Source organism: Crotalus tigris, unplaced genomic scaffold, assembly GCF_016545835.1.
Source record: "Crotalus tigris isolate CLP2741 ecotype Arizona unplaced genomic scaffold, ASM1654583v1 scf7180000019143.106728444:792265, whole genome shotgun sequence".
NCBI classification, from domain to species: Eukaryota; Metazoa; Chordata; class Lepidosauria; order Squamata; family Viperidae; genus Crotalus; species Crotalus tigris.
Genome location: NW_024097400.1, coordinates 564,092 through 588,900, shown reverse-complemented (window position 1 = coordinate 588,900; position 24,809 = coordinate 564,092). Strand labels below are relative to the sequence as shown.

General features: G+C 45.6%; 1 protein-coding gene across 2 annotated transcripts in view; it reads left to right on the top strand.

Moving 5' to 3' along the window:
• Positions 1-1,891: 1,891 nt before the first annotated feature.
• Positions 1,892-24,809, top strand: part of SCYL1 (SCY1 like pseudokinase 1) — a 34,075-nt gene continuing 11,157 nt past the window's right edge. Inside the window, exons 1-11 of one of the 2 annotated variants that reach the window (XM_039359897.1) lie at positions 1,892-2,827; positions 5,936-6,076; positions 7,700-7,822; positions 8,838-9,058; positions 11,058-11,148; positions 12,266-12,421; positions 15,336-15,494; positions 18,091-18,198; positions 20,416-20,529; positions 22,215-22,370; positions 24,069-24,257. In XM_039359897.1, the coding sequence (XP_039215831.1) occupies positions 2,711-2,827; positions 5,936-6,076; positions 7,700-7,822; positions 8,838-9,058; positions 11,058-11,148; positions 12,266-12,421; positions 15,336-15,494; positions 18,091-18,198; positions 20,416-20,529; positions 22,215-22,370; positions 24,069-24,257 (1,575 nt within the window). In that variant the 5' untranslated portion in view covers positions 1,892-2,710. The remainder of the gene's footprint in view (positions 2,828-5,935; positions 6,077-7,699; positions 7,823-8,837; positions 9,059-11,057; positions 11,149-12,265; positions 12,422-15,335; positions 15,495-18,090; positions 18,199-20,415; positions 20,530-22,214; positions 22,371-24,068; positions 24,258-24,809) is intronic. The other variant, XM_039359896.1, reaches the window with a different exon arrangement.

Here is a 24,809-nt window from a genome sequence, read left to right as displayed (position 1 = left end):
ACCAACATTTGACAGACATCTCAGTCCATATTTACATTAATTACAAATAAATCTCTTTACAGTAACATCATTCTAATCTCAATCTTGGCTTTTCTCATTACAATGACCTCCATTTTTTTCCCCCACCATCTATAAAATTTATTCCATATTTGATAAAAATCTGATTCATCCTGATTTTTTAATCTTTTAGTTATCCTGTCTAATTCTGCGCAATACATGGTTTTCTGAATTAATGTTTCCCCACTCGGTACATCCGTAGCTTTCCATTTTTGCGCAAATAATATCCTTGCCGCTGTAACCACGTGAATGAATAAATACGTGTGATCTTTACTTACATTTTTTTCAGTCAGGGAAAATCTTTCAAGTGTAACACGAGTGCTCAAGTTTCCAAACTAAAACAATTAAATGCCAGAAATCCTAAATAGAAGCCCCAAAATGAACACCTGGACCCTTTGCAGAAAAAAAACAACAGTGCTAAAAAGCTAAATAGTCAAACTATCATTGTCAGATAATGTTTGTTAAGAATGCACCGGTGACTTTTGTACACTACACAAACTTAACAGTTTCGCCTAGTGACCATTCAAAGTTACGACAACACTGAAAAAAGTGACTTATGACCGTTGCAGCATCTCCACAATCAGATGATCAGAATTTGGACACTTAGTAACTGACTTGTATTTATGACGGTTGCAGAGTCTCGTGGTCACGTGATTCCCCCTTTTGCGACTTCTGACAAGCAGTCAAGGGGGAAGCCGGACCCCCATAAAAACCGTGTTAAGTGAATAATTGCAGTGATTCACTTAGCAACAGAAATTTTGGACTCAATTGTGGTCATTACGTGAGATGATCTGCCTTGACTGGCAGCCATAATGGGTGGGCCACCTTACAGTCATAAGTCGAGGATTACCTGTAACAGGTCCTGACCTTACTCTGGAAAAGGCTACTTTAAAAGATTTGTTTTCTAATAGCGCATCTCGGATTCGCCACTGATATGATATTTTGATTGGCGGAATGAGTATTAATAAAAATAAGATTGGAAGAACTCCTGAAATGTAATTTCTTTCTTTTAATATCTACGATACTCTAAAACAAAAGTCTGACCTTTAAAGGGGTGAGTTGAAATTTCCACCTTCTCCCTCCCTCTTCCCTTCCTGTTTTCCTTCCTTCTTTCCCTCCACCCTTCCTATTTTCCTTCCTTCCTTCCCTCCACCCTTCCTATTTTCCTTCCTTCCTTCCACCCTTCCTATTTTCCTTCCTTCCTTCCTGTTTTCCTTCCTTCCTTCCCTCCACCCTTCCTATTTTCCTTCCTTCCTGTTTTCCTTCCTTCCTTCCACCCTTCCTATTTTCCTTCCTGCCCTCCTTCCTGTTTTCCTTCCTTCCCTCTACCCTTCCTATTTTCCTTCCTTCCTTCCCTCCACCCTTCCTATTTTCCTTCCCTCTACCCTTCCTATTTTCCTTCCTTCCTTCCCTCCACCCTTCCTATTTTCCTTCCCTCCACACTTCCTATTTTCCTTCCTGCTTTCCTTCCTTCCTTCCCTCTACCCTTCCTATTTTCCTTCCTTCCTTCCCTCCATCCTTCCTATTTTCCTTCCCTCCACCCTTCCTATTTTCCTTCCTTCCTGTTTTCCTTCCTTCCCTCCACCCTTCCTATTTTCCTTCCTTCCTTCCTGTTTTCCTTCCTTCCCTCCACACCTCCTATTTTCCTTCCTGCCCTCCTTCCTGTTTTCCTTCCTTCCTTCCCTCCACCCTTCCTATTTTCCTTCCTTCCTGTTTTCCTTCCTTCCCTCCACACCTCCTATTTTCCTTCCTGCCCTCCTTCCTGTTTTCCTTCCTTCCTTCCCTCCACCCTTCCTATTTTCCTTCCTTCCTTCCCTCTCCTAGTTTCTTTCCTTCCCTCCTTCCTATTTGCTTTCCTTCCCTCCCTCCATACTTCCTATTTTCCTTCCTCCCCTCCCTCCATTTTCGTTCCTTTCTTCCCTCCTTCCTTCTCAGAATCTTAATAGTATTTCTCAATTTTGGTCACTTTTAAGAGGCTGGAGAATTCTGGGCGTTGAAGTCCAGCCATCTTCCGAGCTTGACAGACTGCTGCAGGACCTTGTTTCTTGGCCCTTTTATCTGGCGTCTTCTCTGTTTTCCACCGTTTTCTTTCTAGCCCTGAGAAGAGAAAAAAGGGTTTTCATTTCTCCAGGCAACCCCGGGGCAGACCCGCGGAATAGGGAGGGGTCTCCTGGCACTTATACAAGAGTGCAGCCACGTCCCCTCTTCCTCGTGCAATCTCCTCCCCCGGCTGCAAATCCTTCTGCCTTCCCACGCTCGACCCCTCGTGGGCCACTCCCGTGTCTGGGTGCGCGTGGAACGCCACCCCTAAACTCCCCCCAACCTGCATTCACACAACCCCGCCCTCCCCCAGCCTCAACAGGGGCTGGCTAGCGCGGGCTTCTTGCATCGCGTGCAGAGAACCCTCCCCAAAGACGCGCGTTCGTTCCGCGCGCACGTGTGCACGCGGCATGCAACGCCCGGAGGCGTCCCCGGGCCCCGGCACTCTGCACACGCTCGCCGGCGCCCTCCTTCCAACCACTTCCGGGGTTGCAAAGAGGATCCGGGGCTGAGCCCGGCTCTCCAGCGACGCTTCCTCCTTGCAACGTTGCCCGGCTGCTCCTGCCTGCCTGGCTGGCTGCTTCGGCAACCGGGCGCCCCTTCCCGGCCCAGGATGTGGTTCTTCGCCCGGGACCCGATCCGCGACTTCCCCTTCGAGGCGGCCTCCCCGCCGGAGCCGCCGCTGCCGCAGCCGGGGGGCGCCTGGCAGCTGCACCGCGGGCGGAGGAAGGTGGGCCGGGGGCTGCACAGGGGTCGCCCGGGCAGGGGGCGGGGAAGGAAGGGGAGGGGGGGCTGCACAGGGGTGACCCTCGGGGGAGAGGCGCAAGGTGGGGATCCCCCTGGGGCAGGGGGATCTGGGGTGAAGGGGGGGGGCGCTTGGGACCCCTGCGTGGGTCGATCCTTGTGTGATCAGACGGGATTCAAGCATTGACTGCACTTTTCTCAGCCACTTTTAAGAGGGGAGGACTTCAACTCCCAGAATTCCCCACCCAACTATGCTGGATGGGGAATTCTGGGAGTTGAAGTCCTCCGATCTTAAAAGTGGCTAAGATTGGGAAACACTGGCCGCCTGGGGAATTCTGGGAGTTGAAGTATATATAATTTTTATAGGGTTAGGGTTTTTAAAAACAACCTTCTTAATATTTAGCAAACAGCATGTGGTCTGGGCTCATGTATTCAAAAAACAGTGAATAATAATTTCTGTATTATAATCAATAGGCTTTCAGTGTTTCTCAACCTTGATCATTTTAAGGCATGTGGACTTCAACTCCCAGAATTCCACAGCCAGCAATGCTGGCTGTGGAATTCTGGGAGTTGAAGTCCACATGCCTTAAAATGGTCAAGGTTGAGAAACACTGGGTTAGTTAATCGCTCAATAGTCTTCTTCTTACTAGTATATATTCAATGTTACATATCACGTTCCTTTTTCTCCAACTTGTTTTTCTAGCCATTGATAAAGATTGTCCCATGTTCTAAAAGTACACTGAGTCTTCTTTCTCTTTTATCTTTAATGTCAATCTATCCATTTCTGCACAATCTATAATTTTCTTAATTAGTACTTCTGTTGGTAAGTTTTCATTTTTCCAGTATTGGGAAAATACAATTCTTATTGCAGTTAATACATGTATAATTAAGTATATACAACCTTTCTCATAGTTCCCTCCTATTATTCCTAACAGAAACAATTCTGGCTTAAAATCGAAATGTTTTTTAGTCATTTTCTCCAACCATATGTATATTTTTGACCAAAATCTTTTAGCTTTAGGAGGGCATGTCCACCAGATATGGTAATAGGTACCTGACTTTGTTTGCATTTCCAACACTGATTTGACATATTTTTAAACATTTTCGCTAATGTCACTGGTTTTAAATGCCATCTGTAAAACATTTTGTATAAGTTTTCTTTATAAGGCACTGCTTTCGTTAATTTAGCATTTCTTTCCCATAAACTTTGCCAGTTTTCTAGTTCTCTATTATGTCCAAAGTTCTTTGCCCATATTATCATTGTTTATTTTACATGTTCCTCTTCCATCTTTAAGCTCAACAAATATTTATAGAGTTTCTTAATCAATGTTTCATCTGTTTTTAGCAGCATCTGGTCAAATTCTGTTCTTTATAAAATCCCGTTGTTTTAGCATCTTTTCATATCTCATTTGAATTTGCAGTAAATGATAAATCAATACCTTGTTCTTGTAAATCTTGTTTGTCTTTCAATTTCCCTTCATTGTCCAAAATATCTTTATAGGTCATAACTTTCTTGCAATTAATTAAATTTGGGTGAGCAAATGCTTCCATTGTTGAAAGCCATCTAGGTATTTTAATATAGATTTTCGCTTTTATTTTTTCCCATTCTAGAAGAAATGCATTCTTATAAAGTGGTTTTGAAATTATCTATATATTTTATTCTTCCCATAGCAGAGAAAGGCATGCCATCCAAGTTGTAGGTCATGCCCCTTTAGGTATAATAGTCTTTTATCTCTAAGCATTATCCACTTTTTTAGCCATGATAATATAGTTGCTTGGAAGTATAATGTCCAGTCTGGCAGTCCAAATCCTCCATTTTTTTTCACTTCTTGTAACATTTTCAGTCTAATTCTAGCTTTTTTTCGTTGCCAGATAAATTTTCAGAATTGTATTTACTTCATCAAAAATAGTTTTTCCCAGTCTTACAGGGATCGTTTGAAATAAAAAAAGTAGTTTTTTCACTGTTGCTATTCTCCCCAGCATTGAAAGTTGTAAATTTTTCCACTTTTCCAGATCCAATTTTATTTGTTTTAACAATCTTACATAGTTGTCTTCTTTTATTGTTGCACATCTTGCTGTTAAATAAATTCCCAAATATTTAACTTTTTTGACTATGTGAAGGTTTAGTTTTTTGCTCGTTGGTTTTTTGTTTTTCTGTTAGATTTTTAGTTAGCACTTTAGTCTTTTCTCTGTTTATTATCAACCCTGCCACTTCTCCAAATTCCATTCTCCAAATGGAAAATATCAATGATGTAGATTACAGAGGCCATAAAAGACAAAAAAATGATAAGACTCCGGATCCAGATGGATTACCTGCAGAGCTCTACAAATCATTACAAGATATACTAAGCCCAATATTGAAAAAACTGTGCAATGAAATACTTTTGGAGGCTAAAATACCAAATACATGGACTGAAGCTAATATTATTTTAATACCCAAAGAAGATTCTGATTTGATGCAAATAAAAAATTACAGACCAATATCGTTATTAAATGTAGATTATAAAATTTTTGCCTCAGTAATAGCAGAAAGACTAAAGAAATTTTTGACCAAATTTATACATACAGACCAAAATAGCTTTTTTCCTAACAGACAGATAAAAAATAATTTTGCTGGCTGTGGAATTCTGGGAGTTGAAGTCCACATGCCTTAAAATGGTCAAGGTTGAGAAACACTGCTTTAAGATGTATGGACTTAGAATTATAGGGCTTGAAGGGACCTTAGAGGTCTTCTAGTCCAGCCCCCCCGCCACTTCAAGACTGGAGACTTCATTTCATCCTGATTCAGTTTATTTTTGAAAACCTCCGGTGATGGAACACTCAAAAGCCCAGGAGGCAAGCTAATCTGTTGATTATCAATTGTCATAAAATTACAATCAAATCAATAAAACAGAAAAGGCAGAGATAAAGGCAACGAAGCTGGAGATCTCGTTCTCCCTAGTGACTAGCTAGGATTTCATGCCTCATTTAAACATGGGCGCGTGGGGGCCACTTGGATCTGGGGAACTGTCCTCTTGACCATTGATTATGGCCTGATTGTGGCTAGCAAATAACCGCCATTCTCTCTCACCCCTGCTCCTTTTCATTCTCACAGACTACGGGAGAACCGGTCTCTCTTTTCGTACACGAGGTGAAGCCGAGTTCCGAAGAGCAGACCCAGCTTGCCAAAACAGCCTTTAAATTCCTCAAGACGCTCCGGCACCCCAATATCTTATCCTACATTGATGGCTTAGAGGTATCTTAAGATTATTTCAGCAGCAGGCCTTTGAAACCTGGGCAGAATCTCTTGGGGAGCAATAGCAACCCTATTATTATTATTATTATTATTATTATTATTATTATTATTATTATTAATCACCACACAGTCAGCCAGACGTTCAGACTGGATTTGGCATTTTGTCTACCTATCGAGTCCTTACCCAGGACCTGGGATAGGCAGATGTGGAAGTTTGATGGTATTACAGATATTGTCGCAGGATGGAAGCAGTTCCTATTACGGCCGCCTTTTGCAATTGACTAATAGCGAATTTGTCAATGCCGATGATGGTGTTCAAGTGGTGCTCCAGTTGTTTTGGGATTGCACTCAAGGAGCCTATGACTATTGGTACTACCCTTGCTTGCTTTTGCCACAGTCTTTCTATTTCTATTTGTAGGTCTTTGTATTTTGTTATCTTTTCCAGCTCTTTCTCTTCTATTCTGCTGTCTCCAATTATTATTATTATTATTATTATTATTATTATTATTATTATTATTATTATTCTCAGAGAGCATCAAGCACTCCTCATTTCAACCCTGAGCTACAAGTATTTTCCTTTCCTGAGGTATTTCATTGTCTAACTAGGTAACATCGTCAGTGGAAGTGAGTGTGGAGTTTGCTTGGTTTATATAGAATTGCTTTCTTTGTTTTGATGGAGTTACAGTTTTCTCCTTGGTGGTTCCTTGATTAGGATATTGTTTTCTGCTTGATTGTTTCTCTGGTGTTCATCCCTGCTTATCTGGGCTTCTCTTTCTGTGGGTCCCTTGGTGTTGTCCGAGCTTGGTTGTTGTCTTGCAAACGTTTCATGACCCAACATCATGTGTTGTGTGAATGTGGAATTTGTTCCCTGGTTACAGACAGTCACTTGCTCTGTCAGTGTTGGTTGAGTGTGGTTTTCTCCTTGGTGATTCCTGGATCAGGGAGTTGTTTTCTGCTTGATTGTTTGTCTGGTGTTCATCCCTGCTTATCTGGCTGGACTCAAAGTCTTCTAGTCAAAGTCTTCTGGTCTTGTTTCCTTCTTAGCTTTTTACTATCTCTTGTCAAAGGTGTGCAAATGTGATTTATCCCTGTGAAACATCTGCAAGAAAACCAACCAAGCTCAGAGAGCACCAAAGATCCCACAGTCCTCCTCCCCTCCCTCCTCTTCCTCTCTCCTCTTCCTCCCTCCCTCCTCTTCCTCCTTCTCCCGTCTCCCCTTCCACTCTGTAAACCCCACTCCCTTCTAGCAGTGATAATGTTACCTAGTTGGGTCATGAAATGTCTGCAAGAAAACCACCCAGCTCAGAGAAGACCAAGAGCATCATACTCCTCCTACTCCTCCTCCTCCCATCTTCCTTCCATTCTGTAAACCCCACTCCCTTCTAGCACTGATAATGTTACCTAGTTGGGTCATGAAATGTCTGCAAGAAAACCAGCCAAGCTCAGAGAGCACCAGGGAAGCTACAGTTAAACCCCGAGCTACAAATATTCTCTTCTATTGGAACCAGGACATTCCTAACCAGCCGTCCCATTTCACGACACTCTCTCCTGCAGTTCCCACTTGCCTCCCCCCCCCTCGCTTCCTCCATGATGAGAATCATGTTTTCTCCTTTGATTTCCCAGACAGAGAAAAGTTTGCATGTGGTCACTGAACCGGTGACACCGCTGCCGGCCTACTTGGAGTCGCGGGGGGACGGGAAGGGCTTGAGCGAGCCGGAGATTTCCTGGGGTCTTCATCAGATTGCGGTGAGTGCTGGGGAGACCGGTATCAGGGTGGGGAGTGCTGGGTTAGACCCTTTAACTTTCAGTACAAGTAGTCTTCAAGTTATGATGCTTGCTTAGTGACCGTTCCAAGTTAGCACTAGCACTAGCAATATCCCTTAAACCAGGGGTTCTCAACCTTGGCAACTTGAAGACTTGTGGACTTCAACTCCCAGAATTCCTCAGCCAGCTTTGCTGGCTGAGGAATTCTGGGAGTTGAAGTCCACAAGTCTTCAAGTTGCCAAGGTTGAGAACCCCTGCCTTAGACTTATATACCGCTTCACAGTGCTCTACAGCCCTCTCTAAGCGGTTTACAGAGTCAGCCTCTTGCCGTTCCCAACAATCTGGTCCTCATTTTACCCACCACGGAAGGAGAGAAAGCTGAGTCAGCCTTGAGCCGGTTAGGATCGAACTGCTGGCAGTCAGCAGAGTCAGCCTTCAATGCTGCATTCTAACCATTGCGTACCATGGATGGATGGATGGATGGATGGAAGGAAGGAAGGGAAGGAAGGAAGGAAGGAAGGAAGGAAGGAAGGAAGGAAGGAAGGAAGGAAGGAAGGAAGCAAGGAAGCAAGGAAGCAAGGAAGCAAGGAAGGAGAGAAGGAGAAAAAGCACGAGCAATATCCCTTACACTTATGTACCGCTTCACGGTGCTTCACAGCCCTCTCTAAGCGGTTTACAGAGTCAGCCTTTTGCCCTTCCCAGCAATCTGGATCCTCATTTTACCGACCTTGGAAGGATGGAAGGCTGAGTCAATCTTGAGCCGGACAGGATCGAACTGCTGGCAGTCAGCAGAGTTAGCCTGCAATCCTGCATTCTAACCACTGCGCCACCACAAAGAAGCTATATTCCCAAATATATATATATATTTGTTAGGTTTATATCCTGCGTTTCCTGCAGGAATCCAGCAGGCTGTGTGAATTCCACCTCCTTGACCTTGGCTGTGACCCGTGACCTCTTCCTTGACAGACATCTGTCCCCCTCCCCTTTTCCTTCCTAGAAAGCCCTCAGTTTCCTGGTCAACGACTGTCACCTGATCCATAACAACGTCTGCATGGGGGTGGTTTACGTGGACCGTGCTGGCGAGTGGAAACTTGGCGGGTTAGATTACATGTGCCCGGCCCAGGGGGACGTCACCGTGCCACGGAAGGGGGTCCCCGAGCTGGAGAAATACAACCCTCCCGAATTCTCCGATAGCACCAAAAACATTGGAGAGAAATGGTAAGCTCACTTCTCTTTCTCTCTCCACATTTTAAATTAGCATTCTTGAAATCCAGGTAATCCTCAACTTATAACAGTTCATTTAGGGACCGTTCAAAGTTACAACAGCGCTGGAAAAAATGATTTATGACCATTTTTCACACTTAACGACCATTGCAGCCTCCCCGTGGTCACATGATCCACATTCGGCTGCTCGGCAACTGACTCCTATTTATGACGGTTGCAGCGTTTCCCGGGTCAGGTGATCCTCTTTTTGCAACCTTCTGACAACAGAGTCAGCGGGGAAGACCGATTCACTTAACAGCCGTGTTACTAACTTAACCTGCAGTGATTCACTTAACAACCGTCATAAAATGGGCCAAAATTCAAATTTGCCTAGCAATAGACATTTTGGGCTCCATTGTGGTCGTAAGTCGAGGAGTAGCTGTACAGAGTTTCTTGAGCTTGCTCACTGTGCTGGCTGGGGAATTCTGGGAGTTGAAGTCCACCCATTTTAAAGTGGCCAAGGTTTTGTCGGAGGACTTGTGGATCTTGCATCTGCACATATGAGCAGGATCTCATTTGGGGGGGGGGGGGTTGACCAGAGCCCCCAAATAAATTTTGGGGGTTTGCAAAGGAGCAGAGGTGGGGGGAGGACAACCAGCTTTTGAAGACAGGAGAGCTGTCCATGCAAAATGCAGTTGCTTAAAGTCAGATTTGGATCCAGTGGGATTCAGATTACCATCCGATTTGCATGAGGAATATCAATCCAGTTTCTGAATCGGTTGCGGGAGGAAACTTTTTCAGGAACGCTTGAACTATCTGCACCAATTAGAACATTCCTGAAAGCTTGGAGGTGCCCCTTGGAGACTGTCTATCAGTTTGTGCCATTACGAAGCAAGAAATTATTAACCAGTTTCCAGGGATCTAATCAATAAAGGCTAAGTTCAATTAAAAGTGTTTAAATTTTCGGCCTTTTTGCTTTGACGAGGGCAGCAGTGGGTCAAAGATCCAAGGTAAAATCGGCCACTCGTGTGTCCTGTGCTACAGATGTTGAGACTCGGGGGAAAAAGTGCAGAGAAGAGCAACAAGGATGATCAGGGGACTGGAGGCTAAAACATATGAAGAGCGGTTGCAGGAAGTGGGGATGTCTGGTCTAGTGAAAAGAAGGATGAGGGGGTGACATGATTGCAGTCTTCCAATATCTGAGGGGCTGCCACAGAGAAGGGGGGGGTCCAACTATTCTCCAAAGCCCCTGAAGGCAGGACAAGAAGCAATGGATGGCAACTAATCAAGGAGAGAAGCAACCTGGGACTTCCTGACAGTTAGAACAATTAACCAGTGGAACTCCTTGCCTCCAGAAGTGGTGAATGCTCCAACACTGGAAGTTTTTAAGAAGAGACTGGACAGCCATTTGTCTGAAATGGTTTAGGGTCTCCTGCTTGAGCAGGGGGCTGGACTAGAAGACCTCCAAGGTCCATTCCAGCTCTGTTATTCTGTAATCCTGTAAATTCTTTCCATAGTTGGTATCTTTCCTTGAAAACAAGGCAGGTTCACAAAGTGCCAACGGCTAAGCTTTGTGTTAACATAACTAAAGGCTGAATGTACACATCCTGTTATACAGTAAACTTAACTACATCCAGGTTGAAGTGATGGCTTGGTTCACGTGCAGCTCTTTATTTGAAACAGGGTTCTCTGCAAAGACACAAACCTGTTTTTAACCTGGTTTTGTCTTTTGTGGGAACCCCCTCAGCATAGACCAGACATGTCAAACTCGCGATGTCACGTGATGTCGCGCAACGTATTGGGATGGTTTTGCCATTGCTGGCAATGGGGTGGGTGTGGTTTCTGAATGACAAGTCCGGCGCGTGGGCCGACAGTTTGACACCCCAGGCATAGACTGATCTGTGTCGTATTTTGGGGGGTTAAATGTGTCTTGGAAACAAACTATTCAGTGGCCATGGAGCTAGTCCTCATGATCCTGATTTGACTCAAACTTGTTTTCTGTGTGTGGTGATAGGTCAGCAGACATGTGGCGATTTGGCTGCCTCATCTGGGAGGTCTTCAACGGTCCCTTGCCCCGATCATCCTCCCTGCGGTCTCTCAACAAAGTGAGTCTCTTTGGTGACCCTTTCCCAAAAGTTCATTGAACAGTGGTTGACTGAACTAATCCCTGGGTTCACACAACCCCATAAACTGTAACCGATAGTTCCCACCATTGATTGGTTGCGAGAATGCAGGTTTCATCTGATGAATGAAATGGGATGGATACAGATGGACAAAATGGTCTTCTAGGCTGGACATGGAGTGGACCGAATGGAGGTGACTAGCTTTGTACGTCACTGGGTGGTGTCAATTCCTTTCTCTCTTTTTCCCTTTTCTCCCGGATGTAGAAGAGTGGCCTGGCGTATTAGGAGTAAAAGATAGAAATGGATTAGACCAGTTTTCTCAACCCTGACGACTTTAAGTTGGGTGAACTTCAACTCCCATTCTTGCTGGCTGGGGAATTCTGGGAGTTGAAGTACACCCATCTTAAAGTTGTCAAGATTGTAAATCAGTGCCCTAAAATGAAGCGTGTTTCATCTACTCCATAAGTGTAAGGACCCACCCCGCTTTGCATCTTAAGAAGACAGAACTCTTGGAATCTTTCTTCCAACAGGCATCTTTATTAAGAGAAAATGGTTGCAGGCGTTCTAGACAGGACTTGGGGTCCAAGCTCTCCCATTCAAGGTTTTAAGGGGTTCCCCAGTAGCCCCCCATCACCCCCTTCTTCCAGCGACAGTCTCAGGCATTACACTCCCACCCCCTTTTCCTTACTGCCGGCTGGATGGAGACTTCAGAGAGAACTACATGCAAGGTAATAGCCTCATTGTTATGGTTAGTCCTTTTGGTGGTATCCACATCCAGTCTCTTTGAATTGTACTGAAGGAAGTGAGGGCCATAAAGCCCCTTTGCTCACCCCTTCCCTTCATCGTATGACAGAATCCAGAGAGGGCAGGAATGGGGTTTTCCATAGTTAATAACTAGAGGTGAAATATAATTGGATTCTGACAATAAGGTTGCAAAGTGAGAAGGCTGCAAGTTGCACAGTTGACATTGGAACTGCTCGAGACATGACAACAAGTGTCCAACTTGTCTTGCCTCTCTTGCTTCTGGGTGGACCAGCTTTATGTTGGAGACCACCCTCTCCTTTTTTCTGACCTATCTGCCTGCTTCCTTCTCTTCCAGATCCCTAAGTCCTTGGTGCCCCATTACTGTGAGTTGGTTGGTGCGAATCCCAAAGTTCGACCCAGCCCAGCCAAATTCCTGCAAAATTGCTCTCGGACGGGCAGTTTCATGGACAACAAGTTTGTGGAGACCAACCTTTTTCTGGAGGAGATCCAGGTGAGAGGTGGGGAGCACAGTGGCTTATCCACCAAAGGCTCTTGGCCTGTGTCTGCTTGATTTTATGACTATGACTTTCCATGGGGCTAAATTGTAGGAGGGGTCCTCCTTGTGGATCAGAGAACTTGCTTGGAACCTGGAACATTTCAGATTCCAATTCCCATATCTGAAAATAGCTTGAAAAGATTTAGGATTAAGGAATGATTGTAAGGAAATTAAGCTTAATAAGAACTTTGAAAAAAGATGTATAGTGATTTAATTAATTTTTACAAATAGAAGTGAGATATAAATGGATGAGAACAGATGTTACAGGTAGATGTTATGATAGATAAGTAGTATTTCTATAATATATGAAATATGACAATATTGTGATGATATATTTAAGTGGAAAACTTGGATATTTAGATGTTAATTATTGAGAAAATTATGATTGATAAGAATTGTTTGAATATTATGGAGAAATTGAATTTAAACAAGATTTATGAAAATAAGATATATGGTGAATTAATAAGGTAACTTTTCTGAACATAACATAAGTTGATAAGAAAAAATGCTATATATGGACACTATTATTGTTGGTATAAATATAGAAGAAAATGTTTTTATTTAATCATTTATATATGGATAATATTAAATATTAAAATTATATTTGTTTAATGCTGAAGAAGGAGAATATTATTGGGAGAAGAGAGGATGAAGAAATATATTATCAATTGATATACTAATTATGGAAATATAACAATTAATTATTATTGACTGTTAATTATTATTGATTGTAAAAAAAAATCATGAACCAAGACAACACGCTGTACACCAGGCACTAAGGATGTTATTGTAAAACATTAATAAAACTCTTACAAAAAAAAGATTGCCACGCATCCTAAAATATATTTAAAAATCCCCCCAGCTTTTTTATGAAGACAAAAAGTCATTGAAATTACCAATGGTAATTTGTTGAAAAGTTATAATAGCCATATCCCTTAGACCAGTGGTTCTCAACCTGTGGGTCGGGACCCCATTTGGGGTCGAACGACCATTTCACGGGGGTCGCCAAATAACGCAGTCCGCTATTTTTCCCCCTTTTCCTTAGCTGTGCTCCTCCCTTTTATTCTATTGGCTTTTGAAAGCCAATAGAATAGACTCTCTTGAATAGAGTCTAATTCTATTGGCTTTCAAAAGCCAATAGGAATTGTCCAGGCTGTCTCTGCCCTGCTGAGCCCGCCCAAAGCCCCATTCTGCAAATGGTGCTGCACCAGCTGAGTAGTCCTCAACTTACGACCGGTTGAGTAGTCCTCAACTTACGACCGGTTGGGGGTCGCGGCATTAAAAAGGTTGAGAACCACTGCCTTAGACTTATCTGCTGCTTCACGTGTTTTACAGCCCTCTCTAAGCAGTTTACAGAGTCAGCCTCTTGCCCCAAACAATCTGGGTCCTCATTTTACCAACCTCGGAAGGATGGAAGGCTGACAGTCGGCAGAATTGAGTCGGTCAGGATCGAACTGCTGACAGTCAGCAGAGTTAGCCTGCAATCCTGCATTCTGACCACTGTGCCATGATAAAGATCATTCAGTGATATTGTTCTTATCATACAGGTTGTCCTTGAGTTATAACTGTTCATTCAGTGACCATTTGAAGTTCCGACGGTGCTAAAGGAAGGGACATAGGTCTGGTCCTTGAAGTATGATAAGATTTTCTGATAGGTGGCTTTGGGTAATGAAGGAAAAAAATTGGGAAGCACTGCCACAAGGCATAATATTCCTGTACAACAGTGATTTTCAACCACTGTCATTTTAAGACGTGTGGACCTCAACTCCCAGAATTCCCTAGCTAGCTATTGTCAGCCATCCCATTTGGCACGCCCAACAAAAGAAACTCCCGGCTCTTTAGGATGACCAAGAGTGTAGCTTTATTGAAAGGTCCATCTAGGCACAGCAGAAGAAAAGTCAGTTCTGGGATTTTCCTGCGAAAACCCACATAGATAAAACCCCCTTTCACCCCTCTGGTCCACCTACAGTTCATAGTTTACCAACTGAGTTCAGTTCTTTTGTTTTGGGAAAAACTGTCTGTGCCACTCAAACATTCTTCATAACAGATTGGGCCTCCTTCAGGTCCCGTCGGCCAGACAATGACGGCTGGTGGGCCCTCGGGGAAGGGCCTTTTCTGTGGCGGCTCCGACGTGGTGGAATCAACTTCCCCCTGAGATTCGAACTATTCCCACCTTGCCGGCCTTCAAGAAAGCTATTAAAACTCTCCTGTTCCGGCAGGCCTGGGGTTGATGTCCCCGGGGGGGGGGGCGGGATACGATTGGGACATGCTGTGTGAATGTACTCATTTTTATTGTTATATTTATTGTTTTAATTTTGTACGCTGCCCTGAGTCCCTAGGGATTGGGCAACATATAAATTTTATTAATAAATAAATAAATAAATAAACTTGACCTTGATAGATAACGTCTCTCCAGAAACAGAAGGCTCTCGATGCATTCCGTAGCCTTTCCCCCCCCCCCCCTGAAATTCACCCATCCTCCTCCCATCACTGTTTGGCAAACTAAGCGAAAGCAGGTACAGGCAACTATGGAGTTGAGTCAAATTTGAAAGCTATGTACACAGACGTGCACAAGTCTTAAAGTGGCCAAGTTCAGAAAAAAACCGCCGTAGAATATATAGGCACGAAACCTCCACTTGGTGGCCTCCAGAGTTGGTTGCTTCAATAAAAGGTATCAAATATCCTGATACCCTTGTTGAGGCTGGTCAGATAATGGGGTCTTTCCCACATGGGATCTGTGGGAATCCCTGGCTCCAGCTTGGTTGGAGCCCATGAATTCCATGCCTCCCCCCTTCCTGTCTCCAAGCTGAAAAGAGTGAGGGGGGGGCAGATTTGAACACGTAACTCTTGGTAACGCCTCTTTCCACAGATTAAGGAGCCGGCCGAGCGGCAGAAGTTTTTCCAGGAGCTCAGCGACAACCTGGATAATTTCCCGGAGGATTTCTGTTGCCACAAGGTCCTTCCTCAATTGCTGATGGCCTTTGAGTTTGGGAATGCAGGAGCCATCATCCTCACGCCGCTCTTTAAGGTAGGCCACTGTGCGGAACGAGGAAAAAGGCACGGATCACCGAGGCTTGAAAGAAAACAGAGGTGGTTTCCCCAAAGTTGGGGTAGGATGGAGGTTATGACTTAACCATGAGGCTGTCTTCATTTCCTTTAATCCTGACCTGCCTGTTGTGTATCCGCTTGCTTCTGCTCTTTGCGATTGTGGTGACGTGCAGACAACATCATACATGTATACCTGTCCTTTGTGCCCCAATCAATGTATAATGGAAGACCTCATGGCGGCATTACACAAACCAATTAATGTTGCTAGTTTCAATAAAAAAATGAGAGTCCGACTATAAAATACCAGATTTGTACAAATTAAGCAGATCTTGCTTAATTTGGGCAAGATCTCTTTAACTTGCACATTTGCACGTAGCTTGTATTTTATAGTTCAAATTTTAAATTTTTACATTTTATGTCATATAGCATGACTTATTTTAGTTGTGATGCTTCTGACACAAATAAACGAATAAATAGACCTGCTGTGTTTATTCAAGATGCTTAATGAGATAGCAAAAGTCCCAGCAAATGTATTCGTACAAAATACTAAATCTCGGTTAGGATTCTGTTTGTGAATTAATGTAAACAGATTTGTTTACAGATAGTCCTCAGGTTACAGTCGCAATTGGGACCTGAAGATTTGTTGTTAAGCAGTGCAGTCATTAAGATTTTTGCTCTGGTTGTTAAGTGAATTATTGTGGTTGTTAAGCGAGGTATCACATGACCTGCAACCTTCCCTGTTGATTTCCCCATTGACTTTGCCGGAAGCTGGCTGGGAATGTCACAGTTGCAGATCACGTGACCCCAAGACACTGCAACCGTCGTAAATACAAAGCATTTGAATTTTGGTCACATGACCATGGGGATGTTGCAACGGAGTTAAGTCTGAAAAATGGTCATAAATCACTTTTTTCAGTGCCGTTCCAACTTTGGTCAGTAAACAAACTGTTCTACGTTGAGGACTCCCTGTAATTGATCCTAGTTAACCCATTTTCTGAGATCAGCCAGTAATTATACTGGGCCGCATTCCCACCACGTGCTAACCCCCCCCCCGCAAAACAAACAGGTAAGCAATGTTAACATTCCTCAGATTTGGTGTATTGTATGAAAACAGACAATTAATTTGTCAGCCTTGGGCTATTAATAAAATCTCTGGGGTTGTTTTTGTTGTGGGCAGCACCACCCAGTTGTGCATCTTTATTAGAAGAGGGGGATGCATTTATTTATTTTTCTAAATACATTTGCCCATTCTTGACTTCTTCTGTTCCTCCCTTTCTCTCCCTCTCTCTCTCCCTCCCTCTCTCTCCCTCTCTCCCTCTCTCCCCCTCTCCCTTTCTTTCTCTCTCTCTCCTCCTCTCTCTTTCCCTCTCTCTCTCCCCCTCTCTACCTCTCTCTCTCTCTCACCCCCTATCCCTCTCTCCCTCTCCTTCTCCCTCTCTCTCTCCTCTCTCTCCCTCTCTCTCTCTCCCTCTCTATTTCTCTCTCCCTCTCTCCCTCTCCCTCTCTCCTTTTCCCCCTCTCTCTCTCCCCTCTCTCTCCCCATCTCTCTCTCTCCCCCCTCTCTCTCTCACTCCCTATCTCTCTTTCCCTCTCCTTCTCCCTCTGTCTCTCCCCCCTCTCTCTCCCCCTCTTTCCCTCTCTCTCTCTCCCCCTCTCTCTCTACTTCTCTCTCCCTCTCTCCCCCTCTCCCTCTCTCTCTCTCTCTCCCTCTCTCCCTCTCTCCCCCTCTCTACCTCTCTCTCTCTCACCCCCTATCTCTCTCTCCCTCTCCTCCCTCTCTCTCTCCTCTCTCTCCCTCTCCCTCTCTCTCTCTCCCCTCCTCTCTCTCCCTTCTCTCTCTCTCTATTTCTCTCTCCTCTCTCTCCCTCTCTCCTTCTCCCTCTCTCTCTCCCCCTCTCTCTCTCCCCTCTCTCTCCCCCTCTCTCTCTCCCTCTCTCCTTCTCTCTCTCTCTCACCCCCATCCCTCTCTCCCTCTCCCCCCTCTCTCCTTCTCTCTCTCCTCTCCCCTCTCTCTCTCCCTCTCCCCCTCCCCTCTCCCTCTATCTCTCTCCCTCTCTCTCTCTCCTCTCTCCTCCTCTCTCTCCCCTCTCTCCCCCTCTCCTCCCTCTCTCTCTCCTTCTCTCTCACTCTCTCTCTCTCTCTCTCTCTCCCGCCTCTCCTCTCTCTCTCTCTCTCTCCCTCTCTCTCTCCCTCTCTCTCCCTCTCCCTCTCTCTCTCTCCCTCTCTCTCTCTCTCCCCTCTCATCTCTCTCCCTCTCTCTAGTCTCTCTCCCTCTCTCTCATCCCCTCTCTCTCTCCCCTCTCTCTCCCCCTCTCTCTCTCCCTCTCTCCTTCTCTCTCTCTCATCCCTCTCTCCTCTCTCTCTCCCCTCTCTCTCCCTCTCTCTCTCTCCCCTCTCTCCCTCTCTCTCCCTCTCTCTGTTTCTCTCTCCCTCTCTCTCCCTCTCTCCTTCTCCCTCTCTCTCTCTCTCTCTCACCCCCTATCCCTCTCCCCCTCTCTCTCCCTCTCTTTCTCTCCCCCCCTCTCTCCCCCTCTCTCTCTCTCCCTTCCTCCTCTGCTTTTTTCCCCTTTTTCCAGGTGGGGAAATTTTTGAATAGCCAGGAATACCAGCAAAAAATCATCCCTGTGATTGTGAAGATGTTCTCTTCCCCAGACCGGGCCATGAGGATCCGTTTGCTGCAACAGGTTGGCAGGCGGCCAAATCAAATAGTTGCATTTGGACCTGTGGATTTGTTAGAGAAAGCCGGTGGTTGCGTCCTTGCCTCCGTCTTTAAACAGAATCTCAGATTGAATCCTGCATGGGTTGAGAGATTGAAATCAATGGGCTTTAAAGGAATTCTGTAACTCACCCAGCCTGGTGGTCACCTTTTCTTTTTAATAACAATTTTTGTTCTTGTTAAATTTTTAATAATTGTTTAATAACATTGGTTGAAAAGGGAGCTACCAGGCTCCCAAACAACTAATGATGGCCTGCTAAAGTTATTTAAACTCAATCAAAGTTATTTAAACTCAGTTTAAATTAGAATTTCCCAGCCAACACACTGCTAAAGTTATTTAAACTCAATCAAAGTTATTTAAACTCAGTTTAAATTAGAATTTCCCAGCCAACACACTGCCTGGTGTCCTAAATGGGAATTAATGTTAGACTCATAAAATTGGAACTGAACTCAGAGGTCATCTAGTCCGTCTCCCCCCCCCCCCCCAAACAACTTGGCACATGCTGGTTGGAAAATTCTGGTAGTTGAAATCCCTACAGTGACCAAATTTGAAAAACACTGGTGCAGTATACTGTGTAAACCCAAGAAGAAGTTAATTGAACAAAAAAGCATTTGTGAGACTCTTCTGTTATTTTCCACTAGAAAGCCAGAAAAAATGGACGGTGAAGCTCTTTTTTTTCATTAGGAGGCTGCATTTTTATTTACTAAACAAATTCATGGAGCTGCATACTTGTATACACGTGCTTGCGTGCTTTGGGAAGAGGTTGGGAGCTTAGTGTGTGGAGAGCCAATTGGGTCTAATAGTTAAGGCTAGAGATTGTGAGTTCAAGTCCCGTCTTCACCATGAAAGCTGGGTGGGAGACTTTGGGCCAATCTCCAAGAGACCATGAATTCTAGTCCTGCATTAGACATGAAAATCATCTAGAACAGTGGTTCTCAACCTTTTTAATGCCGCGACCCCCAACCGGTCGTAAGTCGAGGACTACTCAACCGGTCGTAAGTCGAGGACTACTCAAGTGGTGCAGCACCGTTTGCAGAATGGGACTTTTGGCGGGCTCAGCAGGGCAGAGACAGCCTGGACAATTCCTATTGGCTTTTGAAAGCCAATAGAATTAGACTCTATTCAAGAGAGTCTATTCTATTGGCTTTCAAAAGCCAATAGAATAAAAGGGAGTAGCACAGCTAAGGAAAAAGGGTGGGGGGAAATGGCGGACTGCGTTGTTTGGCGACCCCCGTGAAATGGTCGTTTGACCCCAAATGGGGTCCCGAGCCACAGGTTGCGAACCACTGATCTAGAAGACTTTGGGCCAGTCCCCTTCTCTCAGCCCAGCCCACCTCACAAGGTTGTGGGGGAAATAGGAGGAGGAGGAAAGTGTGTTGGATATATTTGCCACATTGAGTTGTTTGTCAAAATAATAAAGGCAGACTAGGAAGGGCGAAGCGAAGCTCTTGTCTCAACACCAGGAGGCTGTGAGTTCAGGCAGCTGCAGATATTTCTCTCTCTCTGACACAAAGAAAAAATATCTGTTGTGAACTCCGTGTAGGCGTCAGGAAGGGCATCCGGACAGTAAATGCTCAGCTCTGTTCAGTCACCCAGAAATAAGAGATTACAGCAGTGGTTCTCCACCTGTGGGTCGGGACCCCATTTGGGGTCGAACGACCATTTCACGGGGGTCGCCAAACAATGCAGTCCGCCATTCCCCCCCCCCATTTCCTTAACTGTGCTACTCCCTTTTATTCTATTGGCTTTTGAAAGCCAATAGAATAGACTCTCTTGAATAGAGTCTCATTCTATTGGCTTTCCAAAGCCAATAGGAATTGTCCAGGCTGTCTCTGCCCTGCTGAGCCCGCCAAAAGTCCCATTCTGCAAACGGTGCTGCACCAGTTGAGTAGTCCTCGACTTATGACCGGTTGAGTAGTCCTCGACTTACGACCAGTTGGGGGTGTCGCGGCATTAAAAAGGTTGAGAACCACTGGATTACAGGGACGTAAATAAATAAATAAATAAATAAATGAGGCAGGATACAAATAAGTAAAAAAAAAAAATCGTGTGAATGCAGCCCATGGGGTTTTAGCGCAAGTCTAGAAAATGGGTTTGTTCGGTGTGTTGTGTGAACCTGGGAGAGAAATTGTAGATGCATTTTGTATCTCAAGCACCAACTGACCGCAGGCGCTCTCCCTCCAGATGGAACACTTCATTCAGTATCTGAATGAGCCCACGGTCAACACCCAGATCTTCCCCCACGTGGTCCACGGCTTCCTGGACACCAATCCAGCCATTCGGGAGCAGACGGTGAAGGTGAGGCAAGATGATATAAAGGCATGTGAGAAAGATCTTGGAAGGCAGGATGAGAAGAGTCTGCCAAGGGAATTGACAGATTAGAGACAACTTTGCTCTTGGCTGAGTAATGGGTGGAGTTTCTCAGACTGTAAAAGAGACGGTGGGAGATTTGTACTTTCAGACTTACAAACAAAATTCAGTTAATGTAACCTTACAAGAAAGCAGAATTAACTCATCTGGTTGTGTTTCCTGACTGGTCTACCTGGGAAGATTGACAGATGTCTAGGGCAAGTTCTCTATCTCTGGGGGGGGGGGTGTCACCAAACCTCTTACATCCCTCCCTGCTGGGTGGGATAAACAACCTTTCATCTGTTGTGAGTCACAATCCCCCAGGCTTGTTCTGGGCGAGGAGGGCATCTTACATAACTGGTGGGATGGAAGTGGGAGGTAGGAGGAGCCCGAAGCTGAAGTTGGTGAGGTCATCTATACCTTCCCCTCAGAATATCTGGAGATTTCATCCAGGTCATCCAGGTCATGGCAGTCCCAAAGGTGCTTTTTCTTGTTTTTCTTCTCATCCATATCTTTGTTCTCAAGATCACCTGAGTGGTGCAAATGGGTATGGAGCCTTCTTGGAACTGCTGAAAGGACTGTGTTCCACACCCATTTGCACTACTTAGGTGACCCTGAGGACACAGGTCAACTTCCAAATGGCCTCACTGACTCTCTAAAAGGAGGCAAATGACCAGCTGTTTGCAAGGAGTATAAATCCTTCCATTCCCCCACCATCCAGTCAGAGCTGAAGAAGCTTCTGGGATGAGAAGCGAAACGTCTTCAAAGAAAAACAAAGTCCAGTTGCCTCCTGAAAAAGCATCTTTGGGACCTCCCCTCTGAACCTTTCTTCTTTGGCTGAAAAAAAGACCACAAGGTGATCCCAGTGTCACCATCCCTAATGTCCACCCTCCGCCCAGGGTGTCGTGATTCCGTGCCAGCCTGTGCTCCCAACAGCTGAGGAGGAGGAATCTGAGGAGGAGGTAGAGGAAGCATTTGAAGGGCCATCAGAGCCAGAGGGAGTACAGGACTCACAGTTGGATGCAGAGTCTAGGCCCTCTAGTCGTGTTTCTGATGAAGCTCAGCTGGGTGAGGAGCATGAGTCAGACTTGGAGGAATCACAACTGACGGACTTGCTAATTGACGCACGCAGACGGCGTCAATTAGCAAGAGTAAGTCAATAGAGGTCAATGAGAAACCTCCAAAGTAAGAAGAAATGGCAAGGAGAGGCACCGCCATGGGACTGCTAAATAAAGGGAGGAGGTGTGGCTGGGTGCTGGTTGCTGAAGGCAACCGTTTGAAAACTGCGTCTTGGAATCTTGCTCTGTGACTTCTCTTGTGACTTCGTGTCTGCTTTTCATCGTGTTCTTTTGGACATGAGTTTGCTGTATTTGACAGGTTTGTCAACAAAATTAAAAGGGGGTTTTGTTTTTGTTTGCAAGTCTCCAGCCTATTGTAGTAGCAGGGGTTTTGTCCTGGTGCAGTTAACAAGGACGGCAATAGGCTGGGATAGAACACAGGGAGAGACCGGGCTCCTTCTTCCAAGCTATCCCCATCTCCAAGCACCCCTGCCTTGGGGCCCATTCTTCCTGCCCCTGCGTGCCCACCCTGCGGCCTCTCGCTCAGGGGCTCCTGTCCTGTGTTCTCCTCCACAGTCCATGCTGCTCCTGGCTCCCAAACTCAGCGAGACCAACCTCAACGTGGAACTCATGAAGCACTTTGCTCGCCTCCAGGCCCGGGACGACCAGGGCCCTATTCGCTGCAATACCACCGTGTGTCTGGGCAAGATTGGACCGTACCTCAGTGTCAGCGTGAGTGGGACCGGATTCAAGGAAGCAGCGGGCAGAGGCGGGCTTTCGGAGCAGACGGTGGGAGGCTGGGAAGCAGAGATGTCCCACCTTGGTCACTTTAAGACAGTGGTTCGCAACTTCTTTAATGCCGCGACCCCCAACCGGTCGTAAGTCGAGGACTACTCAACCGGTCGTAAGTCGAGGACTACTCAACTGGTGCAGCACCATTTGCAGAACGGGACTTTTGGCGGGCTCAGCAGGGCAGAGACAGCCTGGACAATTCCTATTGGCTTTGGAAACCCAATAGAATTAGACTCTGTTCAAGAGAGTCTATTCTATTGGCTTTCAAAAGCCAATAGAATAAAAGGGAGTAGCACAGCTAAGGAAAAGGGGGAAAAAATGGTGGACTGCGTTGTTTGGCGACCCCCGTGAAATGGTCGTTCGACCCCCCAAATGGGGTCCCGACCCACAGGTTGGGAACCACTGCTTTAAGACCTTTGGACTTCGAATCCCACAAGTCTTAAAGTGGCCATGGTTGGACATCCCTGTTTTAGAGAGAGTTGGCTCTGGGAAGAAGGATGTGGGAAACTGGGCACAAGATCACAGGAAGTCCTCAACTTACGACCACAATTGGGACTGGAAAATTTGTTGCTGAATGCTGCAGTGCTTAAGTCATGTGACACCTGCACCTGATTTTGCAACCTTCTTTGCCCTGGTCGTTAAGTGAACCACCATGGTCATTAAGTGAATCACCATGGTCATTAAGCAAGCTCTCACATGACCGTGACTTGTGATGTTCCCTGCCGGCTTCCTCATTGACTCAGCTGATGATCACAGGAATTTGGGAGCCCGCAAGCGTTGTAAATACATGCGGGATGCCAGGCGCCTGGGTGACGAGTGCTGAACTGCAGGGATGCTGTATTATTGGTCATAAGTGCAAGGACCAGACCTCAGCCCCTTTTCTCAGTGTGGTTGTAATTTTGAACGGTCACTGAAGGACTGGTCACAATTTGAGGCCTACCTGTAATATATGAAAGATTGATGGGTTAAATATGGATTAAGATAAGAATGATAAAATTGGAAAGGACCTTAGAGGTCATTTAGTCCAACCCCCTGCTTGGTGCAATGCATCTTGTGTGCCACAGTACAAAGAACTTTGTACCATGGTTAGCCTTGAATGATGGACTCACTGATATACAGTAGTCCTTGAGTTATGACCAAAGCTGAGCCCACCATTTTTGTTGCTAAGTGAGACGGTTAAGTGAGTTTTGCCCCATTTTACAACCATTCTTGCTTACCACAGTTGTTAAGGGAACCACTACAATGGTTAACTTACTAGCACAGCTATTAAATGAATCTGGCTCGCCCATTGACTTTGCTTGTCAGAAAGTTGCAAAAGGGGGATCACATCACCCCGGGATACTGCGACGGTCATAACTATGAGTCAGTTGGCAAGTGCCTGAATTTTGATCACGTGATGCTGCTGCAATGGTCGTAAGTGTGAAAAACAGTCATAAATCCCTTTTTTCCCATGCCACTGCAACTTTGAACAGGCCACTAAATGAACCGTTGTTAAGTTGAGGACTGCCCGCATCAAATACCTTGATGATTGCACTTTGGGGACTACGATGCACCCTGGGCCGGAACCCTCAGTCCTTTTCTGCTGCCATTTTTTATTGCAGGTGAGCTCAAGTTGTTTGCTGGATGTTCTCTTTACAGACGAGGCAGAACGTGCTGATCTCGGCCTTCAGTCGGGCCACCAAAGACCCCTTTGCCCCCTCGCGGGCGGCCGGGGTCCTGGGCTTTGCCGCCACCCACAATTTCTTCTCCATGAAAGAGTGCGCCTTCAAAATCCTGCCAGTGCTGTGCAACTTGACGGTGGACCCCGAAAAAACTGTCCGGGACCAGGTGAGGAATGGGGTGGGGTGGGGGCAAACTCCCCTTGCAAGTTTCTGAAGGGTGGGTGGAGAATTGAGTCCACGGGGGTCTTTGGAAGCGGGTCCAGTGATTCCCCCGCCCGGTTGCTCTCTCCTTGCCTACTGTTGCACAGGGGCACACCTGTAGGGCAGGTGCTGTGCCGCCAGGTGTATCTCTGCCCTACAGGTGTGCCTTTGAGCGATGTGAGGGAAGGATGCAAGGGAAAGGACGCCCAGAGTCGCTTTATTAGGGAGAAGGGGAGGAATACGAATTTAAGAAATGAAAAATAAAATAAAAATTGGAGCCACCATTTAAAGAGGAGGGGTTTGGGTTGTTAATGCCCGAAGCCTGATTTTATGACCTTTTTTGCTAATGTCGTTAAGTGAATCCGGCGTCTTCCGTTGATTTTGCTTTTTGGAAGCCACTCGGAAGCTTGTAAATGGTGATCACCTGACCCTGGGATGCTGCATCTGTGCCCAATGTTATTACCTTTTTCCCCCTTGGTCATTAAAAGAATCGTGGTTGTTTAGTGAATAGTGTGGT